Raw genomic sequence first — 22,696 nt, forward strand, 5'->3', positions numbered from 1 at the left:
GTGTAATGAAAATAAGGGGTTTGTTTTTGTTTTAGTTTTGTTTTGCTTGTTTGTTTTTTGTTTTGTTTTGTTTTGGTTTTTGGTTTTTTGGTTTTTCTAGACAGGGTTTCTCTATGTAGCTTTTGTGGATCTTACTGTGTGGACCAGGCTGGCCTCAAACTCACAGAGATCCACCTGCCTCTGCCTCTTGAGTGCTGAGATTAAAGGTATGCGCCACCAGTGTCCAGCAAAAATAAGTTTTCTAAGACATGTACAGGTGCCCTGGGAGATATTTCTATAGGACGCATGGGGACCTAGAGGCACAAGCAATCAGCTCTACCTATGGGGCATGAGAAATGTTCACTAAAGAGGTGACCTGAGACCAAGTCTTCTGTGGTCAAGAAAAAAATAAAGCTGGTCTCAGCAAGGTCAGACTAGATTATCAGTGCAGTATTGTCACTTGGTCCTCACTAGGGACCGTCTAGCAAAGGGGACTCTGCAATAAGAGACGGCCCCTGAGGGAAATGCCTGGAATGATATAGACACCACAGACTTTGTCCTTCCTAGACCTCCCCGCTAGGAACTCATTCCAGATACCAGGAGTTCTCCTGACGGCAGGACTCTGTCTCCCCCACTGAACTGGAGACTCTCAGGGTTTAGTGTGCCCCCTCAGCCAGTAGAATTTGGTCAGGGAGTATAGGAGGAACAGAAGAGTCAGAGCCAGAGCACCCGAGTTGAAGTTGTAACAGAGCCTTTTAATGTTATGTGAGCTTGGGTCTGCCACTTAACATCTTTTTAAAAAGATGTATTGGCCAGAGAGAGAGAGAGAGAGAGAGAGAGAGAGAGAGAGAGAGAGAGAGGTGTTGGTGGCACATGCCTTTAATCCCAGCACTCCGGAGGCAGAGGCAAGTGGATCTTTGTGAGTTCCAGGCCAGCCTGGTCTACACAAAGAAACCTTATCTCTAAAAAACCAAAAATAAAAAAGATTTATCAGTATTTATTTATTTTGAGACAAGGTCTCATTATATAGCCTTTGCTGGCCTGGAAGTCACTAGGTAGACCAGGTTAGCCTTAAACTCATAGAGATCCACCTACCTCTGCCTCCTGGAGTGCTAGCATTGAAGGCATGTGCCCCCAAGCCCAGCTATGTTTTATTTTTAATTATGTATATGAGTGTGTGTGTGAGTATGTGTGTGTGTGTCAGGGTGGGTATTCGTGTGTGTGCAGGGACTCACAAAGGCAGAGGCATCAGATATCTTAGAGCTGGAGTTATAGGTGGTGTAAACCACCTGAGAACTGGTTCTGGGACCTGAACTGGCATTCTTGGAAGCTGAGCCATCTCTTTCCAGGCCCCCACTTAACATTTAAATGGGTGATTTTCATCACTGAAGAAGGAAGGGAGAGAAGAAAGGAAGAGAGAGAGAGAGAGAGAGAGAGAGAGAGAGAGAGAGAGAGAGAGAGAGTGAGAAACGGGCAAAACCCTTGGGCTCACCCACAGAGAATGTTAATAAAACATGAGGCAATAGATGAAAGGGTTCTGAGAACTGGACCTGTAGATTAGTGGTAGAGAGCTTGCCAAGCATGCATGAGGTCCCAGGTTCAAATCCCTACACCCCACCAAAGTCATTTTAACCAGGCATGATTGCCCATGCTGGTTACTCCCAGCACCTAGGATAGGCCAGCCTGGGCTATACAGTAAGACTCCGACCATTCGACCATTACAATCTCAAAGAAGAAGAAAAAGAGGAGCCTGAAATCCAGGCAGAGTTAACGGCACAGGGCTTGTTGCCGGTTCTCCCACCTGACTGCTGCCTCCTTGTGGACTGATGCTCCCATATCGAGCCTGTGGGAAGCAAAATTCAAGCCTGTTTCCAGGCTGTCTTTCCCGGGCAGGCAAGAGCTTGCACGTCCCCGCTTCCTGAGAGCTGAGAAGATGAAGAAACCTGGTGCTCAGATGAAGAAATCCCTCCATCACTCTTCAGCCCCTCCCATTCCATTCTCTCACTGGCTTTTTGATCAAAGATCTCATTGGCTGCCTTACTGGGACAATCCCAGACTTCTGTGGCGCACGCCTTTACTCCCAGCACTTGGGAGGCAGAGCCAGTACATTCTCTGTGAGTTTGAGGCCAGTCTGGTCTATACAATGAGTTCCAGGATATCCAGGGCAACACAATGAGACCCTGTCTCAAAAAAAAAAAAAAAAAAAAAAAAAAAGTTCTGTTCTCAGGGAACACCCAATCTGATAAGCTTGCCCTAGGGGGCATCTTGTCTGATGGAGTGGACAAAATATATAATTATGAGGATTAGCCTTTAACTACTACTGACCGTGCCACACAAGCATCATGGAAGAGGCATTATCAGTGTTGTCTTTTTAAGATAGGAAAAGTGGGGCTGGAGAGATGGCTCAGAGGTTAAGAGCACTGGCTGCTCTTCCAGAGGTCCTGAGTTCAATTCCCAGCACCCCATGGTGGCTCACAACCATCTGTAATGAGATCTGCTGCCCTCTTCTGGCTTACAGGCATACATGCAGGCAGAACATTGTATAAATAATAAATAAGAATCTTTAAAAAAAAAAAAAGATAGGAAAACTGAGGCACATAGGGATTATGCAACTTACTCAAAGTCACATAGCAAGCAGAGAGACAAAGATGTGAACCTAAGCTGTCTCTTTCCAGTCTGCACAATTAACTCCTATACTTTGCTGTATACTTTGATGTTCTGTATGTTAAATGTGTTGCTCTGATTGGTTAATAAATAAAACACTGATTGGCCAGTAGCTAGGCAGGAAGTATAGGCGGGACAAGGAGAGAAGAGAATTCTGGGAAGTGGAAGGCTGAGGCAGAGAGACGCTGCCAGCCACCACGATGAGAAGCAGATCTTAAGATACCGTAAGCCACGAGTCACGTGGCAACTTATAGATTAATAGAAATGGGTTAATTTAAGATATAAGAACAGTTAGCAAGAAGCCTGCCACAGCCATACAGTTTGTAAGCAATATAAGTCTCTCTGTGTTTACTCGATTGGGTCTGAGTGACTGGGGGACTGGCAGGTGAGAGAGATTTGTCCTGACTGTGGGCCAGGCAGGACCAGAAAATCTTTAGCTACAAATGGCACCCAACGTGGGGCACAAACCCACGACCCTGGGATTGAGAGTCCTCTGCACAATTAACTCCTATACTTTACTGCTGCCTCAGTCAGCTGTCAGAAACATTCTACATGAACATCAAGGGCAGAAGTCTATGACTTAGAGTTCAAGCTGAGCACGGAGGTCAGGTAGAGGTGGCATTGGTGTGGGATCATGTTCCAGGCCTCCTTATAGTTTTGCTTTCCAGCCCACTCCTGACCGCCTTGGACTTCACTGAGTCTACACTAATCTTTCATATCCACTGACATCTAAGTACTGATAGGGCAGCCCCACAGTTACCCGACGTGTGGGCCAAGCAATAGCATATCAGGACAGCCTTCTTCCTGCCCACCAGGGTTCCATACTTGCAGGACCTCCAGACAGGCCCCACAATACAAAGAGAACTCTTGTCCAGCCCATCTCCAGAGCCTAGGCTCTTCCCTCAGGACAGGCTGAGGCTCCAGGCAGGGAAAGAGGTGGGAAGAGGGGAGTCCATATGCACTTGGACTGGCCAACATCCTGTTTCCTAGCTCCAGACCAGCCAGTTCAGCTGCTTACCGGCTTCGTCACACTTCCTTCTCCTCACTTCAGTTTTTACCATTTGTACCATGGATTGGGAGAACAAATTGCCTTATGAAGCCCTGTCCTCTTCTGGCAATCTCAGAACATTAGAATTCTGGAGTGTTTGGTGGTTTGTTTTGTTTTTTTCGAGACAGAGTTTCTCTGTACAGCCCTGACTGTCCTGGAACTCACTCTATACCAGGCTGGCCTTGAACTCAGAGGTGCAGCTGCCTCTGCCTCCCTTGGTGCTGAGATTAAAGGTGTGTACCATCATCACCATATGACAGAATTTTGGAGTTCTTTGGCAAAGTCCAGAGCACCCTTCTGACATGGCTCCCAACCCTGGAGAGTCTTCATTGTCTCAGGACCATTAGGAACCAATGAAACCTCTTTCTCTTGGCTGAAGCCTATACAGAAGACAAGTCAAGTCAACAATGTTGGACTCATTGAGAACTCTGTCACCACCCAGAGTTCTCACCCAAGGGCACACAGGTAGCAGATGACCCAGCAAGGTCTGTATGTAACATATCAACTTTCTGTGCACACTCCCGCCTCTGTACCAGACCTGTCACCAAAGGTTCAGGTCTCAAGGTGGGGTGGGAGAGAGAAGAAAGAGCAACCTAGAAGATTCTACACAGATACTCTAGGCAGACAGAGCCAGATAGAGAAAGCAATTGCCTTGTCTTCCCTGATACCCATTGTGTCTAGAGAAGGGCATCTACTTGCCAGAAAGGGCAGAAGCCCAGACTCGAAATGGAAACCCTGCCCTTTCTCCTCCACACACTCAAGGGCTTCCAGGTCCTGCCTTCTAGCCCTCCAACTCTAGGGAACAAAGCGCTACCTACCCACTAAAGAAACTCTACTGAGGGACCTCCGAGCCAAGAGAGAACCCAAAGGGGCTCCGAGCTTAGAGAGACTTCACAGAGGGTCTTTGGACTCAGCAAACCCCAGAGAGTAGGGGTCAGATACAGAGACTCCAACAACACCTACCTATGCATACCCCTGTATTCTTTTTTTTTTTTGGTTTTTTGAGACAGGGTTTCTCTGTGTAGCTTTGCGCCTTTCTTGGAGCTCACTTGGTAGCCCAGGCTGGCCTCGAACTCACAGAGATCCGCCTGGCTCTGCCTCCCGAGTGCTGGGATTAAAGGTGTGCGCCACCACCGCCCGGCCCCTGTATTCTTATCCCACAGCTGTGTGACTTCTCTTCACCACCTGCCCTAGGAGTTTGCTCACTTTGCAGACCTCTTCAATGGAGCCATCAGTCCCTGTCAAGAGCTATATATCGACAAAAATGGCACAAACTTTAAACACTGACAATACCAGGCTGTAGAGTAAGGGGACTCTCACATTGCCAGTAAAGAGACAGATGTGTCCAACTACCCGGAAGCAATCCATACTTCCACCCCTAGATGTACACTCCCAATACAAATGTGTGTGTTCAAGTGTGTTCACGAGGCACTGTTTGAAACAGTCACTACTGGTACAGGAGAGATGGCTCAGGGGTTCAGAACACTGGCTGCTCTTCCCGAGGTCCTGGTTTCAGTCTCTGGTCCCCATATGGTAACTCAACACTGTTAGTAACTCCAGTTCTAGGGGATCCGACATCTTCTTCTGTCTTCCAGGAAACCAGGCACACATGTGGCGCACAGACATATACGTAGGCAAAACACTCATACATTTCAAGCTTTAAAAAAATATAGTCACTAGTGAGTTGATGAGCTGCCTCGGCAGGAAGATGCACATGTCATGTAATCCTGACACCGGAATTTGACCCCTAGAAGCCACAGTGGAAGGAGAGAATGAACTCCCAAAATTTGTTCTCTGACCTCCACAGACGTATACACAGGCAAAACACCCATATACATAAAATTAAATTTTAAAAATTTTAAAGTTTTGCCGGGCAGTGGTGGCGCACGCCTTTAATCCCAGCACTCAGGAGGCAGAGCCAGGCGGATCTCTGTGAGTTTGAGGCCAGCCTGGTCTACAAAGCGAGTTCTAGGAAAGGCGCAAAGCTGCACAGAGAAACCCTGTCTCGAGGAAAAAAAAAAACAAAAACAAAAACAAAAAATTAAAGTTTTAATAATGATAAAAATTACCTTCAGGAAGAAGAATGAAGACAAACTTATGGACTATGAGTAACAATTATTACTTATTTACCTGGTGCATACACCCATTATGTGAGTATTCACTGAGCTAAATATTTTTCATTTCTGCACTTCTTTGTACGTATGCTTTGTTGGATCATGGTCAAAGGAAGGACGCATGGCGAACAATGTCTTGGGGAACTGTGAGAGAGTCTCCAGAAAAAAAGGCAGAGGGCCTTTTACCTCAGGTGCATTTTGTTCCCTGGATTGTTCTCGGATGTGATTTCGTGCCTCCTGGGACAGACACTTAGATTCAATTCATAAGACATGTTTACTCTTGTTGGATGTCAGAACACAGCTATAGGACCCAATGCGGAGCTGTCTTCAGTGTGCCCTGAATCTGGATGTGGCCCTCTGCTTTCTTTCACACTTTCCCAAATCTAATCTATAGTACGTGCCAGGCAATTGTGTTTAAATTGATCTGTCCTGAGAAAGTTCTGGGAAAGGGCTGCTCTGTTAGTATTTAGTATGTGTTTGCTGGCATTTATTTACATGTTTTTCTGAACTCCACCTTCCTTGGATCACGGCTTTCTTTGTTATATTCGTGTATAAATATACACTGAAACTGAAGTAAAACTGTCTATAGCCTTAGATTGTAGTCTGCCCATTCCCCCCCTCCTCCAGACAGGGTTTCTTTGTGTAGTTTTGGTGCCTGTCCTGGATATCGTTCTGCAGACCAGGCTGGCCTTGAACTCACAGAGATCCACCTGGCTCTACCTCCCGAGTGCTGGGATTAAAGGCATGCCACCGCCGCCCAGCAGTCTGCCCATTCTTTAAGGTCCTCAAATCCCAAGTCTCACAGACACAGATCTGCGTAAGTTGACAAGGCTATACTTTAATGTTTTGGTGTATATAGGGTGTAGTATATGTGTGTTTGTGACTGCAATTGTGAGTGAGTGTGACACACACACACACTTGCTAGGAAGATGGATGTTGTATAAGCGCGTGTGAAAGCAGAGGCTGCATTAGACCACCATCACTCCCCACCCTATCCTTTGAGACAGGGTCTCTCACTGAACCTTGTGCTCACTGATGGCTCACCTGGCTTGTTTAAAGTGCCAGCCCCACTCTCCACCCCACCTAGGGTTAGAGATGCAGGTGACCACACCCAGCTCTTACGTGGGTGCTGGAGTATCCTAACTTCACACACACACACATAAACAAATAAAGTGTTTTGGAAAATTAAGTCTTCAAGACAGAGTTTCTCTGTGTAGTCCTGGCTGTCCTGGAACTCACCCTGTAGACCAGGCTGTCCTCGAACTCACAGAGATCCACCTGCCTCTGCCTCTGCCTCCCGAGTGCTGGGATTAAAGACATGTGCCACCACCACCTGGCTTAGTACTGACATTTAAACCAGCCTGAGTGGGCTTTACTCATGCCAATAGAGTCCAGACGTTAGCCTGTTCCTCAGCATCCTCATCTTTCATAAAAAATTAATGTTACATAGGGTGGTTATAATGATTAAGTTAAAAATATATATATAAAATGTCCAAAATGGTACCCAACACATAGTAAGTGTCCAGTGAGTATTATTAACAATGACCAGCCAAGTGAGTTGGAAGCCAAATTGCCTAAAGTGATTCCTGGATTTGCTATTAATTAGCTCTGAGATTTGGCAAAGTGACATCTTCTCTTTATCCTCAAATGCTCTCGGTTGTAATTGAGGGATAACGTCAGCCCTGCCTGAGAGGACTGGGCAAAACTGCAGGGATGATGCTCACTTAACACTATGTCTGGCAGGGTTGGTGTCAGTACATTAGCCATTGTGATCATTAGTTACCATGGCAACCCTATAAACCCATGATATAGATGGAGTTCCAGGCAGTTAAAAGATTGGCCTAAGGTCATATGAGACTAAATGTGATTTAAAACTATTTGTGAGACAACCCAGCCTTCAACACTACCTGCTTATGTACACACACACACACACACACACACACACACACACACACACACAGGTACCACAATCCTGGGTTTTTCTCAAACCCAGCAGCATCTCCTCCCATCATTGGTCAATGCTGCTAGTGCTAAGCCCCTGTCCCTCTAGCTGCAGTACCAAGGTCCCTGTGTCCAAGGCGGATGTGTCTTTCCAATGAGCCAGCTGTGGAGCCAACCTGACAGTTCTGGTATTCTCAGTCAGGGTGCTGAAGACACAGCCCTGGAGCCAGGCTCTAACCCCAGCTGTGGGAAGGCAGGCAGGGTCTCAGGGGGAAGCCCCAGGACCTTTCCCACTTCTCTCTCCAGGAATCTCTTCTGCTACAGTCTTGTCCTTGGCCTAACAGAAGGAGGAACACTCTGAAAGATGACTGACAGGTGGGAACTGGACAGTTCAGGGCAGAGGGGCAGGACTATGTGGCCCCAGAAACAAGGCTATAGTACCTGAATCCCCTAATCACATAGCTCCCATCTTCACCCCTGAAGCCTGGCCTCACTCCCTCAGCCCACTGTTGTTTCCACAGTAGCAAACCTCCAGACCTGTTGAGTCAGATTCTTATCCTACCTAGTCATGATGACGTAAGAGCATCAGAAAACTGGGCCCTATGGTAGCGGGAACCCAGTAGGCCAACAGTGGAGAAGATCTCTGCTCCGGGATTTGTATGCAACAACTATGAGATTGAGAGGCCCGGTTTCCTGCTGTCCGAGCCCAGGGTTCGAGGCCAGCTCTGTTTTTATCAGCTGGGCCCTGTGAGCTTCCCTCTTCAGTAAGATTGACCTCAGTTTTGACGTCTGTAAAGCAATGATTCTGGTCCTGAATTCACTCTGTAAGACTGCTAAGAAGGAGCAGATGGGGGCTGGAGAGACGGCTCAGCGTTAAGAACACCGCTGCTCTGGCAGAGGGCCCAGGTTTGATTACCAGCACCCACATGATGGCTCACAACTGCTTGTAACTCCACTTCCAGAGGATCCAACATCCCATTCTGGCCTCCTCAGGCACTGCATGCACGTGGTACGCATAGATACATGCAGGCAAACACTCATGAACATAAACTAAAAATAAAAAAAAATTCAACTTTTTAAATAAAAAAAAGAAGGCATCTATGTACACTAATGGCTATAGATAGAAGAAAGTGGGTTATAAACTGATACATCATTACTATGAGTGGATTTACTCAAAGATTTGATGATGGTGTGGAGTAGAAGGACAGAAGGGAAGAGAGTATTAGCAAGGGAAAGGCTGAAGGACAGAGGGTTTAAACAGGGGCTGGAAAGATGGCTCAGTAGGTAGGCGTTCTTGCTCTGCAAGCACGAAGACCTGAGTTCAAATCCCCAGCACCCAATAAAAAGCTGGACATGGCTGCTTATGCCTATAATGCCAGTACTGAAGGGCAGAGAAAGCTCACCGGTAAGCCACCATAACCAAAATGATAAGCTTCCTGTTTAGTAAGAGACCCCCTGTCTCAAGCCAGAGAGCAACGAGGAAGACACCTTATGCCCTGCTCTGACTTCCATGTATGGACACACAGGTACATGTGTATTTGTACACTCACAGGAATATACTACAAATACAACACATACAAAAAAAATCACAGGATATCACAGAGAGACAGGAAGGCACAGAAAAATGGAGAGACAGCATGAAAGGAAAAACTTGAAGAGAGGGAAGACAGATTTGAAGCCAAAGATCCCAATTAAGTCTCCTTCTCTCTTCATTCGTTCATCAGAGGACGGAACGAGGTAATAACTGGACAGCTGAGGCAGGTCTCAAAGCCATATATATCTAGGACTCCTCCCAGTCGTATTAAGAACTGTCTGAGGGCAATGTACTGGAGTCTGGGGCTCTGTCGCTCCAGGGATTCTCTTCCTCAAATAAGACCTTGAACTTGGAGTCCAAAGTCAGAGCCACAGGATCAACTACCTGGTATTCTGATCTTGCTGTGTCCTGGTTGGTGGCTTGGTTCTTGTTTTGCCAGTTTGACACAAGGTAGGGTCATCTGAGAAGGGGAACTTCGATTGAGAAAATACTTCCCTAAGACTGGTCTATAGGCAAGGCTGTGGGGGCACTTTCTTGGTTGATGATTGATGTGAAAGGGACCAGCCCACTGTGGGCAGTGCCATCCCTAGGCAAGTGGTCCTGGGTATGTAAGAGAGAAATGAACAAGCCAGGGGGAGCAAGCCCCAAAGCAGTGTTCTTCTATAGCCTCGGCTTTAGTTCCTGCCTCCAGGTTCCTGCCTTGAGTTCGTTCCTTGAGTTCTCTCCATCACAGAGTGTGACCTGAGAACTGTAAAATGAAACAAACTCTTTCCTCTCCAAGCCTTCGGTCGTGGTGTTTTCTCACAACAGTTCTTCCTCTTCCCTGACATCCACTAGCCAATGGGAACTCTTCTTCCAGGCTCTCCACCTCTCCACATCCGGCTCTTAGCCAGGCAAACCTACAAGCAAGCATGGTGTGAGAGAGAAGGGCTTCTGAAAAGGTCCAATGGCTAGGCTTCAGGACAGCCTGCTTTCAAAAACACCTGTAGTTTCTCCTCAAACGAGGGGAGGACCGTCTATTCCAGCTAACACTCCTCTGGATCTGGAACATGCCCACCTTTCAGCTCCTGCGGCTTCCCTTCTTTCGTGATCAAGAGGGAAAAGGTTGGGGTGGAGCTAGCCTATAAACCCAGCATTCCAGAGGTGGAAGTAGGAGAACCAGAAGTTCAAGGTCATCCTCCACTACTTCAGGAGTTCAAAGGCAGACCTGAGCCCCCATGATATCCTGTTTAATCTCAGCACTGGGGAGGCAGAGGCTCATGTAATATGGTTACACTGTTGTACAAATTATGCGTCTAAACAACCAGTCTGTCTTGAAGTTGAATATTAAGGAATATGCCTACCTCTGTCAGCATGTGGTGACCTAGAGATTTGTCCATCGACAAAAGGACTAAAGAGATGGCTCTAGCCTTCTTTATTAATTCAGTCTATGTTACATGTAAATATTTGTTCCAGGGCTGGAGAGATGGCTCAACTGTTAAGGGCTAGGCTCACAACCAAGAATACTCATTACAAATTTGGCATGACTGACGGCTTTCAATCTCTTGGTTGAGTGTATGGAATGAAAAGGTAGGGATTTTTTAAAGGTTCTGTTAATAGGGTTAATTTTAGAAAAACATTCTGGTTCAGTTCAGTGTATACTTTGCAAAATGAATCATTTACTCTTGACATGAGTCACTGCCTCAGGTAATAACTCAGGATGTTCTAGAGAGTTCGAGAGAAGTGCCTAATGAGAGAGCAAGACAGTCACTGTCTCTGGGAGTATTTTTAATTTGGATATTGAAAATCATTTCATTTTTAGGTAACATAATTTAAATTAAAATGTCTCTTCACACAGTCTGACAATATAAAATATATCTACTCTATAATCTTGGAATATAGGTATAATAATTTGATGTTAACAAAAATATGTATTGTCCTATTTTCAAATATTAGATATGGTCATTTAAGGCAATAGTCCCAATTTTAAAAATTCTGCCCTATCAAATTGTTTCTAACCAAAAATTGTGTTTCACTTAAAATACTCTGTCTGTTTTTGTTCAATAAATTGTTGAACTGGTATTGTTAACATTTGAAACAAATATATAAAGCTCATCATACTTGGAAGCAAGTAATGTCACTTAGACACTTTCTGTTCAGATTCATTCCTTGGATATTAACTTTAACTGACTTCTTTTTTTGTTTGAGTTTGTTTGTTTTTGTTTTTTTGTTTTTTTCAAGACAGGATTTCTCTGTATAACAGCCCTGGCTGTCCTGGAACTCGCTTTGCAAACCAGCCTGGCCTTGAACTCACAGAGATCTGCCTGCCTCTGCCTCCCAAGTGCTGGATTAAAAGCTTGTGCCACCACCGCCCGGTGACCAACTTCTTTTACAAAGATTCCAGGTGTGTGTTCCTTATGCAGGAGTCTGATGTAAACAACTATCTACGATTACCGTATCCTTCTCAGAACTCTGGTCACGGTCCAGTCAGTTGTACAACTGCCTTTAACCTTATGTTAACTTTATATCTAACCATACGTTATACTGACTGATGTTAATCTTGGTGTAAAAGCTTTCCTCCTGTAACTTTGTCTTGTGATGTTCTCTACAAAGTTGTACGGTTGTTACCTCCTGACTTACATTCTGGATTTTAGCCAAGTGTTAGGGTTACTATGGCCCCTCCTCGGACGGATCCTCTTCTGAGGCACTCTTCATGGCTGCTCCCCTGTTGCCCTTTGGTCAGCCTCGAAGAAGTTACTGGAAAGACTGACACCCCAAATCCCTGAAAGCTGTTGTGGACTATTCCTTTACACTGTGTGAAGAAGGGCCACTGTGATTGGCTTAATACAAAGCTAAATGGCCAATAGCCAGGCAGGAGGGATTAGGCGGGACTACTGGACAGAGAGAGCTCTGGAAAGAAGAAAGGCGGAGTCGCCAGCCAGATGGAGAGGAAGCAGGATGGGCAAAATGGAGATGAGGTCATGAGCATGGGGAAGAATGTAGATTTCAAAGTATGGGCTAATGTAAGTTATAAGAGCTAGATAGAAACAAGCCTAAGTAAGGCCAAGCTTTCATAATTAATAATAAGTCTCCACGTCATTTTTTGTAAGCTGGCGGCCCCAAAAGAAAAATCCGTCTACAGAAAGCAGTTCAGGTGACCTCTAGAAGGAAGACTAATGGGCCATGGACTAGTCAGCTCATCCCTCTCTCTTCTTGCCACTCTGGACATTGTTTTTGGGGACTCAGAACTAAAACAGCTGGACTTAAGCCTTCTTTGCACCAGTTCACTCCTGTCTCACCAGCTCAGATCAGCTTAACATCCTTCAGGACCAGCTGGACTCCTTGACTGTTAAAGTACTCAAAAACAAAACAAACACACAAAAACAAAACACCACCAGCAAAACACTAGCTCTGACTGCTGCTAAGGATGGGATTTGTGACCTCCTTCATGACTAATACTGCCTCATACCAACAAATTCTAACTGGTTTGACATGGGCCCTAAAGACACAGGGACCAGACAAAAACCTCTGGTTCCCCCTCCTCCGGCTCCTTCTCCTGTGCATCGCTCTTTCCTCCTCTTTATCCTCATATTTATGTTTTTAACTTGTCTCCCCCCACCCCCCAAGGGTTTCTCCGTGTAGCTCTGGCTTGTTCTGGAACTAGGCTGGCCAAGAACTCACAGAGATCCGCCTGCCTCTGCCTCCTGAGTGCTGGGATTAAAGGCATTGCCACCACCACCTGGCAAATAATTTATTTATTTCTATTTCATGTGCATTGGTGTTTTTCCTGCATGCGTGCCTGTGTGAGGGCATCGGATCCCCTGGAACAGGAATTACAAACAGCTGGAGGCTGCCATGTGGGTGCTGGGAATTGAACCCAAGTCCTCTGGAAGAGCAGCCAGTGCTCTTAACTGTTGAGCCATCTCCCCAGCCCCCTTACCCTGTCTTTTAAATGTTTTGCTTGCTGAACTTCACCCTGTACCCAAACAAAATGTCCCAATAGCTCTCCCCAATAGCACCGCACCCCCACACACACAACAGCTTGTTCCTGATACATCTGCAAAAAGTCTTCTTAGATATGCTGTGGAGAGACCTTCATCCCTTCCACCATGCAATTCTTTGCATTTCTCCTTTTTTTTTGTTTGTTTGTTTTTTGAGACAAGGTTTCTTTGTGTAGCTTTGTGCCTTTCCTGGATCTCGCTCTGTAGACCAGCCTGGCCTCGAACTCACAGAGATCCGCCTGCCTCTGCCTCCCGAGTGCTGGGATTAAAGGCATGCGCCACCACCACCTGGCCCTGTTTTCTCCTTTGATGCTCTGTAGCTCGCTGCTACTTCTGCTGGCTCATTTCAGTGCAGCAACCCTGACAATGGGACCTGTCACTGTCACCCTGAATCACCAGCCCGCTCCACTGCTGCGGCTGCCGCTCCTCCATCTCCTCAAATCTTCCCAGAAAAATCTCTCAGTTTTTACTCTGTAACCAAATCATACAGCCCTCTAATAATTATTTTTTCACTATCTTCAGGAATACAGAACAGTGAACACCTGACCCATAGTTAAGACTCTACCCCTGCTACGTGACCAGAGCCCCCCCATCCCATCCCCACCCCATGGATTCAGAGCAAATGCTCTAACATCCTCCTCAGCAGAAAACAGCTATAATGCCTCTGCCCTGCATTTTTATATCCTTTCAGAGTTAGGATGGTTTCCTGCTGGAAACTACCCTTCCCAGATTCCCTTGTGGACTACAGAAGTCATTTCTCCCCCTAAGGGGCTGCATCCGCATCCTATCTTCCTCAGGAGGCATTTTGGCCATCCTCACGTGTAGGTGACAAAGATACCCCCTCCCTGTGGCTGGGAATAAACATGGTCCTACCCAAGGTCAAACCAAGGCCCTCTCCGCATTCCATCTCTCTACAGGTATTTCACTAATAATCTAATCACAAACAAAAACTGTGCAACTCAGCACTGACCCGTCCCGCGGGCCAGGTTATTGGGGAGACCCGAGGAGGCACCTCCTGAAAGATCAATGGGGGCGAGAGAGAAAGGAGACCAGGCGCATTAAGGAAGACAGAGTCAGTCTGAGTCACGTCAAGGTCTCGTTTATTGACTGGGTATTGAGGTTTATAAGCAGGGCTTCAGGCAGGGAGGGGGAGCAGGGAAAGCAGAGAGAGAATGAAAAATTCCTGAGGAAGGGTGAGGTCGCTTTGGTCCCAGGCCCCTGCAGCTAACTGATTAGCACGTACTACCGGAAGTTGTACAGCCCGAGGTTAGGCCAGGAACCTGTTTTTTGCAAGGTTTGATAAAGTAAGGAAGGTCACACAAAATTCAAGACACAGCTATCCGGGGTCGGCCCCCAACACAGCACCGCTGTGGGATTTCATTCATAATTTCTAGATATTTAATTGTTGATTGTCCATACTGCCAAAGGGAACTTCTCAGTAGATTTGAGGACTAATGATCCGGAGTCACCTCCCGGGAACTTCCTTTACTCTTCTCTCTGGTATGTGGTCCTCTACCTCCCTTAGCCACAAGCCACCCAGAGGCTGAACTCTGTGGGAGCCCTGGGGATGTCCTGGTCTACTCCAACAGAATACTTAGCTGTTATTCGCAGTAAAGGGGGGGGGGGGGGGGGCGGGTAGGGCAGATACACAGAGAGCGAGAGACAGAGAGATCCAGAATCCCCACTCCATCGGTCCACTACAGGGAAGAAATGACGCTTCCTCTCCAGGAGTGCCCCCAGACTGAAGATGGAGACAGGGAGCCTTCAGGACCCCCTTAACCTCTTGCTGCTGCTCTGGAGAGAAACAGAAACAACACAGCCCCGGGAGAAGACAGCCAGATGGCTTATTAAAGAAGTGCTTATGCGAATGCAAATACACTCTAAGAGAATCTAGCTTCCATCTAAAAAGACCGACAGAGGGGACTCCCTAGAGACAGGAATGTTAAGGCAGTTTTGTAGAATGGACAGGGAAGCCAGTCCTGAAAGGCCGGGGTGGGGGTGGGGGGGTGGGGGATGGGGGTGGTTGTGGGGGTATGTGTGTAAGGGGGGGGTGGGGAGGTGAGGGTAGTGGTAAAGAAGCACTTCAAGCAATGGACTTTTCTAGGTCATGCGCGCTGAACACTTTATCTGTTGAACACTTTATCTGTGATTCCTCACCGTAGGAACAGGATTCTCTCTCTCTTCTCTCTTCTCTCTCTCTCTTCTCTCTCCTCTCTCTCCTCTCTCTCCCCCTCTCTCCCCTCTCCTCTCTCTCTTTCCCCTCTCCTCTTCTCTCTCTCTCTCTCTCTCTCTCCTCTCTCTCTCTCCCTCCCTCCCTCCCTCCCTCCCTCCCTCCCTCCCTCCCTCCCTCCCTCCCTCCCTCCCTCCCTCCCTCCCTCCCTCCCTCCCTCCCTCCCTCCCTCCCTCTCTCTCTCTCTCTCTCTCTCTCTCTCTCTCTCTCTCTCTCTCTCTCTCTCTCTCTCGTAGACCAGGCTGGCCTCGAACTCACAGAGATCCACCTGCCGCTGCCTCCCGAGTGCTGGGATTAAAGGCGTGCGCCCTTACTGCTCCGGCTAGAGGAGCTCCATCAGCACATTTTAGGCATGGTAGCCTCCTCCCCCACATCACTCAGTCCCAACTCCTGTCCTCCAAGAACTAGCATCTAGCAGAAACCTGGAATTCACTTTGTGTGCGATGCCTTCCGGTCCCGTCATTCCCAGATGCTCCCTCATCGTGAATAAACATGGTTTCTGCCTACCATCAGACCAAGTCTCTCTTTCTTTCCGCTTTCGGTCTCTCTACAGCTGCCTGTAAAAATCGAACACTAAGGGCCAGGAAGTGGTGGCGCACGCCCTTAATCCCAGCACTCGGGAGGCAGAGCCAGGCGGATCTCTGTGAGTTCGAGGCCAGCCTGGGCTACAAAGCGAGTTCCAGGACAGGCTCCAAAACTACACAGAGAAACCCTGTCTCGAAAAAAAACAAAAATAAATAAATAAACAAACAAACAAATAAATAATAAATAACAAATAAATAAATAAATAAATTTAATTAGTTAAATTGAAAACAAAAACAAAAACCTAGCACTCGGCTGCTCTTCAGAGGTCTTGACTCAATTCCCAGCAACCACACGGTGTCTATCCCACGCCTCCCTATCATGGGATCTGATGCCCTCTTCTGGTGTGCAGGCATACCTGCAGACAGAGCACTCATAAACATGGAATACCTAATGATACATAAGGAGGGTGGCAGTGGCGGAGGCCCTGGTGGCGCACGCCTCTAATCCCAGCACCCGGGAGGCAGAGGCAGGCGGACTTCTCGGAGTTCGAGGCCAGCCTGGTCTACAGAGCCGGCCGGTTCCAGGACAGCCAGGGCTACACAGGGAAACCCTGTCTCAAAAAGGAAAATAAATACTAAAATTTAACTTCCACAAGAAGATGCTAAATGCTCCCAGAGGTTTTGCACGGCGTCTCTCCACCCTTCCATGGAGAGACGCCTCAGACCACAGCGGAAGAACTTTCTTTTCATTGAAAATACATCGAAGGGGAGGTGGGGCTGTCACCGGAAACGGTTTCCTTAACCCAGTGGTTCTCAACCTTCCTGATGCTGCGCCCCTTTGATACAGTCCCTCATGTGTGGTCACCCCCAACCACAAAATGGTTGCGTTGTTACCTCGTAACTGTAACTTTGCTACTGTTTATGAATCGTGATGTAAACGAGGGGGTCGAGACCCACAGATTGAGAAACCGCTGCCTTAACCCAACTGGTGCTCTTTTCTGGGGGTGGGGATAATTCTCATTCCTCTCGCTGCCTACATAAGGATTAAGGGAGAATTTCTGTAATCTCAACGAATCTGAGATAAAGAATGAACAGCCTTTTCTACATCGTTTTACTCAGCCGGATAGCTGAGGAAACCGCTTTGTACAGCCAAAGAGCCTCCTCTCCTCAGAGCAGTCCGCTCGGAGCACATGGCCTTTCTCATTGGTCAGGTTTCCTGTCAGTCTCCACTACAACTACTATTGGTCTATTTTGAAGATGCTCCCGCCCTCCTTCGCCTGATTGGTTCATTCGAACAGGCCGCCTGTTCAGTGGTGTGAATAAAAGACCGTCTATGATTGGTCCCTCTAAAACAGAGCTAATGAGAGCGATTCGGTGATAGGCTCCTCTGATTTGGGCGGGCTAGGCGAAGGTTCGAATGAAACTAGGAAGGCTATCCTAACCGACGACGCGCGTCTGTGGCGGAGCGTCCTGGTCGCGGGTGCCCTCGCGTTTCCCACTGGTTACAGTCGCTCTCGGGATCCTCGCGCCCGGTTCGGGACCGTCACCATGGAGTTGTCACCGCTGCAAGGTACAGCCCGCGGGGGGGGGCGGGGTCCCGGGTGGCGGAGCCTTGACGCCGGTCTCCGCGGCCTCCGTGGCAGCCGCTGAGGGCTGAGGCTCCGGGGCTGCGGGCTGGCCGGCGACCGCCTGGGATCCCGTCAACCCCGTCTCCCAGGCCTTGGGGGCTCGTGGACGGGGTGAAGTTCCTGGCGACCCGATACCGTCCAAACTGACTTCCTGCGGGCCGGGCGTGTTTGTTGTTCGCGGGGGCAGCTCCCACGCGTCCCGTGATAGGTCTGTAGCCCAGTGGCCCCCGGGGCACCTCCAGGCGGCGTGTCACTGAATTCAGTGGCCCTCTTTCTTTTCTTCTCTGCCCTCCGCTTGATGTGGATGACTCTCACCTCGGGGGGTGCAGAGCCCGACAGTCCCCCCCCCCCCGAGGAGCGGGCCGACCGAGTGGCTGGAAAAACGTCCTGTTTGAGGCCGGGTGTGACAGCGTGTGGCCCGGGGTTTGCATTGCTTAGCATCCCGGCTGAATAGCACCGACTGTTAGTTACCTCCCCGAGGCTGTGTGGGCCATCAGGAAGTGTTTGCCCATTCGGTGAAAGCAATTTTTCACATAAAGATGTTGTTCAAGGCGGAGATTGCCATATTTGTTAGACGTGGTGAAATACCTGTTTTAGACGGACCCCTGTAGCCGGACCTAGTGGGGCAGGACTGTAATGGCAGCTGCCCCCGGGACTGAGGCAGGAGGATGAATTAAGCGCCTCTGTTAAAGTCAGCAACAGGAAAAACAAATAAACAAACACAAAAAGGTCTGGGAATTTTACTCAGAGGTCAGAGCATTTGCCTGGCACCACACACACAACACACACCTTAGAACCTAGTTACAAGGATTTTAGTGGAACTGCTTGTTCAAAACTGTGAACTCACCAGCACCTACAAACAGATGTCAAACTGATATAGCGTATTGAGTTTATCATTCTCGTAGATATTTTTGTTGATCATTTCGGATAAAGTTGTGGTTGAAAATCAGTTTTCTTTTTCTTCCCCCAATGACTAGCCTGTAAATGAAAATATGCAAATGAACAAAAAGAAAAATGAAGATGCCAAGAAAAGAATGTCTATTGAAAGAATCTATCAGAAAAAAACACAACTGGAGCATATACTGCTCCGCTCCGGATACCTACATTGGCTCTGTGGAATTAGTCACCCAGGTAAAACCAAGCTGTTGTTGGATGACAGACTTTTTCAGGTTAATGTTTGTACATAACTTACTGTCACTGGAACTGACCTATTATTTGTGCACATAGGGTAACACACACACACACACACACACACACACACACACATATATTTCAACCTTTATTTAAGAAGACTACTCCCAGATATATTGGTGCATGCCTTTAATCTCAGCACTCAAGAGGCAGAAGCAGGTGGATCTCCTCTGAGTTCGAGGCCCGCCTGGTCTATGTAACCAGTTTTTGGCCATCCAGTGCTACACAGTGAGACTCAAAAAAAAGGGGAAAAAGAAAAGGAAAGACTAGATGATTAGTGACAAAACAATAAATAAATAAAAATAATTTTGCTGTTTTGTTTTGTTTTTAGCAAATGTGGGTTTACGATGAAGACGTTGGCATTAACTATAGGGAAGTAACTTTTGTTCCTGGTTTGTATAAAATCTTTGATGAAATTCTAGGTAAGTAAATATTTTTATATAAAGGTGTACTGGTCAAGTTCTTAAGAATCATTCATACCAAACCCCTCTGTAGACATAACTCCTCTTATTTTAAGTAATTAGTTGTCAAAAGTGAGGCAGTCAGGCTGGATGTAGTAGCTCACCTCCTTTAATCCCAGCACTTAGAGGTAGAGATGGGCAGATCTCTCTACATAGTGAGTTCTAGGACAGCTAGATCCTGCCTCAAAAAAAAAGTGAAGTCTTATAAAGTCCAGAAAATTAAGTTTTTCTCTAGAAACAATAATATGAACAAAAAACTGCTGTAATAGGAGGCTGGAGAGATAGCTCATCAGTTAAGAGCACTGTCTGCTTTTCTAGAGGATCCGGGTTCGATTCCCAGCACCCACATGGCAGCCCACAACTGTCTGTGACTCCATGATCTGATACCCTCACACAAACATACATTCAGGCAAAACACCAATGCACATAAAATAAAAATAAATATATAACTTCCATAGTAAAACAGTGAGGTGGTAATTCTAGCACTGGGGAGGTAGATGCGGTAAAATCAAAAGTTCAAGACTCTTCTTAACTACATAGCAAGTCAAAGTCAGCATGGAATACATGTGAGTCTGTCTCAAGAAAAATTATAGAAACTAACGCCTTGTTATTCTTTTGTTACTTGTGAATATACTTTTCTATATTGTAGAACTAGTGTGTTTTAAAGCAGTTTAATGTCTTCTAAGTGTGCATTTCATTTTCTTACAGTTAATGCTGCAGACAACAAACAAAGGACCCCAAAATGTCCTGTATTAGAGTCACAATTGATCCGTAAGTGTGAGCTTTTTGTTTGTTCAGATTATTTGTGTTTGCTTTGATTACTAGTGAAGATAGCTTTTTTTAAATTAAGGTTCCTGCTGGGCTTGGTGGCTCATCACACCTCTAATCTCAGCACATTTGGGAGGCAGAGGCAGGCACATCCTGCTCTACAAAGTGAGTTCCAGGAAAGCCAAGGCTACACAGAGAAACCCTGTCTGGAAAAAAATAAAATAAGGTTTGCAAAAGTACAGAAAGACAGGATTCTAAAATGAACAGCCTGTGGGTACTCAACAATTAAAACTAACAATTATCAGTAGTTTTGTTTGTTTCCTGTTGTTTTTTTTGTTTGTTTGTAGACAGGGTCTCACTGTGTAGCTCTGGCTAAGGTGGAACTTGCTGTGTAACCTCAATGTGCTGGCCAAACTCAGAGATCCACCTGCCTCTGCCTCCCAAGTGCTGGCATTAAAGGTGAGCACCCCCCATACCCAGTGTCGTCAAACCGTTTTCCTTGCTGGGCCTGGTGGTATAGGCCTATAATCCTCGCTGCTTGGGAGGCTGAGGCATGTACTGAGACCATGTCCCAAATAAAAGTTTTAAATTAAAAAAGGCTGAGAGTGTAGCTTGGTGGTAGCATATGTACAGTCCATGGTTTGAGCCCCAGTACTACAGAAAACACAAAACAAAAACACTTTGCCATATGATAGTGTACACCCTTCACCTCAGCACTCAGGAAGAATCAGAGAGATCTCTGTGAGTTACAGACCAATTAGAATTAATTGGTGAGACCCTGTCTCAAAACAAAACAAATTTCCATATTTGCTCTGAACCATTTCAAAATAATTTATAAACGTAACGCTTAATACCTAAATAGTGCAGTAGTTCAGCTAGCATTTGCAATAATTGATCAGTTGTCTAAAAATCTAAAAGGTTTTTTTTTTTTGGTTTTTTGTTTCTTTTCTGATGATGCTATTGAAACAGCAAACCAGCAGGTGGTAGTAGAGAATAATTTGGGTTTACATTTCTGGTTTTAAATGCTCATGTTCCTTTGTGGGGTGGTCAGGATGCCTATTTCACGTTTTTTTTAATTAGGCTGATCAGTGCTGACCTAAACTATGCTTAAGGCTCTTGTGGGGTATATGTTAATGACGACTACATATTAACAATCTTTTAAAGAATGTTGAGCTAGTTTTAGCTGGTCTTTTTTTTGTTTTTTTTTGTTTTTTGTTTTTTTTTGTTTTTTTTTTTACAGATAATATTAAACCAGTATTATTATTTGTATCATATATATATATTTCTGAGAATTAACCCCAAAATAAGTAAGATAAAAGTCCTAGTAACTGAGCTGGAGAGATGGATCACCAGTTTAGAGAACCTGAGTTTGGTTGCCAGTACCCACATTTTGGGTGGGGGGGATCCAGTGCCTCTTGAGCTATGTGGGCACTTGCACTCATGTGCAAATAAGCACACACACATACATAATTTTAAAAAGAGTGACTAACATTTTGTTAGCAAGCAGGGCAGTTTTGTTTACTATTGGTAATTTTTTTCCTTTTTAATGTTTTTCAGTATGTTTTATTGGGTGGGAAAACTAGAGGGAAATAGGAATATACAGATAATCCTCTTGAAAGGGTATCATTATTTCCTAATTTTGTCCTTTTAATTGAGTATAATTCATTTTCTTTTGTTTATCCTAGTATTTTTAAATTTCGTGTTTTTTCAGCATTATCAGTGTCTACACAGGTGTTGGAAAAGGTTTCTATTTCCCACCCCTTGATGCTATTTCAGATATATTAGGAGCTAAGCATGTGGAAAAAGTTGACCATGCTAGCTTTTGGAGGGTATATGTGTAGAGAGTCACAATGAAATTGAAACTTATGTATTTTATTTTCAAATGTTAAGCATAGTTTAAAATTTGTTGTATAATAAAATTTTCTGTCTTTTCTTAGAGAAAATAATTTAATTAGCATATGGAATAATGGAAAAGGAATTCCTGTTGTTGAACACAAAGTTGAGAAAATGTATGTCCCAGCTCTCATATTTGGACAGCTCTTAACCTCTAGTAACTATGACGATGATGAAAAGAAAGTAACAGGTAAAGTATTGATAGAAAATAATGTTTATTGCTGAAAAATAACTATTTTAATAATAACAAACAATTATAAAAAATAACATCTTTTAAATAATTGTCTGTAATGTGCAGATTAAAAATATGGGATTAGGGGACTAGAGGGATAGCTCAGTGATTAAGAGAATCGACTACTCTCAAAGAAAACCCAAGTTCAATTGTGAGCACATATGTCATGTAACTCCAGTTCCAGGGGATCTGATACCCTCTTCTGACCTCTGTGGAACCAGGCATGCCTGTGGTGTACTGACATTCATGTAGGCAAAACACTCATATATGTAAAGCATAATAAAAATTTTAGAGTTCCAGGCCAACCTTTTCTACTGAGCAAGTTCCGGGACAGCCAGGGCTACACAGAGAAACCTTATCTCAAAACCAAAGAAAAAAGAAGAGAGGAGGAGGAAATTGATTAATAAATAAAATAAGCCATATATTTAATAGTTTTGCCAGCAATTAAGAAAGCTAAGGAATTTGGAGTAATGGCTCCACAGATAAGAGAATTTGCTGCTCTTCAAAGA

General features: G+C 45.7%; 1 protein-coding gene across 1 annotated transcript in view; it reads left to right on the plus strand.

The window, feature by feature from the left end:
* The first annotated feature begins 18,634 nt into the window (after positions 1-18,634).
* The window catches only part of Top2a (DNA topoisomerase II alpha), a 31,792-nt gene continuing 27,730 nt past the window's right edge, over positions 18,635-22,696 (plus strand). Inside the window, 6 exon segments of the mRNA XM_052756422.1 lie at positions 18,635-18,733; positions 18,735-18,773; positions 19,165-19,255; positions 20,003-20,023; positions 20,026-20,065; positions 22,000-22,145. Coding sequence (XP_052612382.1) covers positions 18,635-18,733; positions 18,735-18,773; positions 19,165-19,255; positions 20,003-20,023; positions 20,026-20,065; positions 22,000-22,145 — 436 coding nt within the window.

The sequence above is a fragment of the Peromyscus californicus genome, unplaced genomic scaffold, assembly GCF_007827085.1.
Source record: "Peromyscus californicus insignis strain IS unplaced genomic scaffold, ASM782708v3 Scaffold_3__1_contigs__length_106647218, whole genome shotgun sequence".
NCBI classification, from domain to species: domain Eukaryota; kingdom Metazoa; phylum Chordata; class Mammalia; order Rodentia; family Cricetidae; genus Peromyscus; species Peromyscus californicus.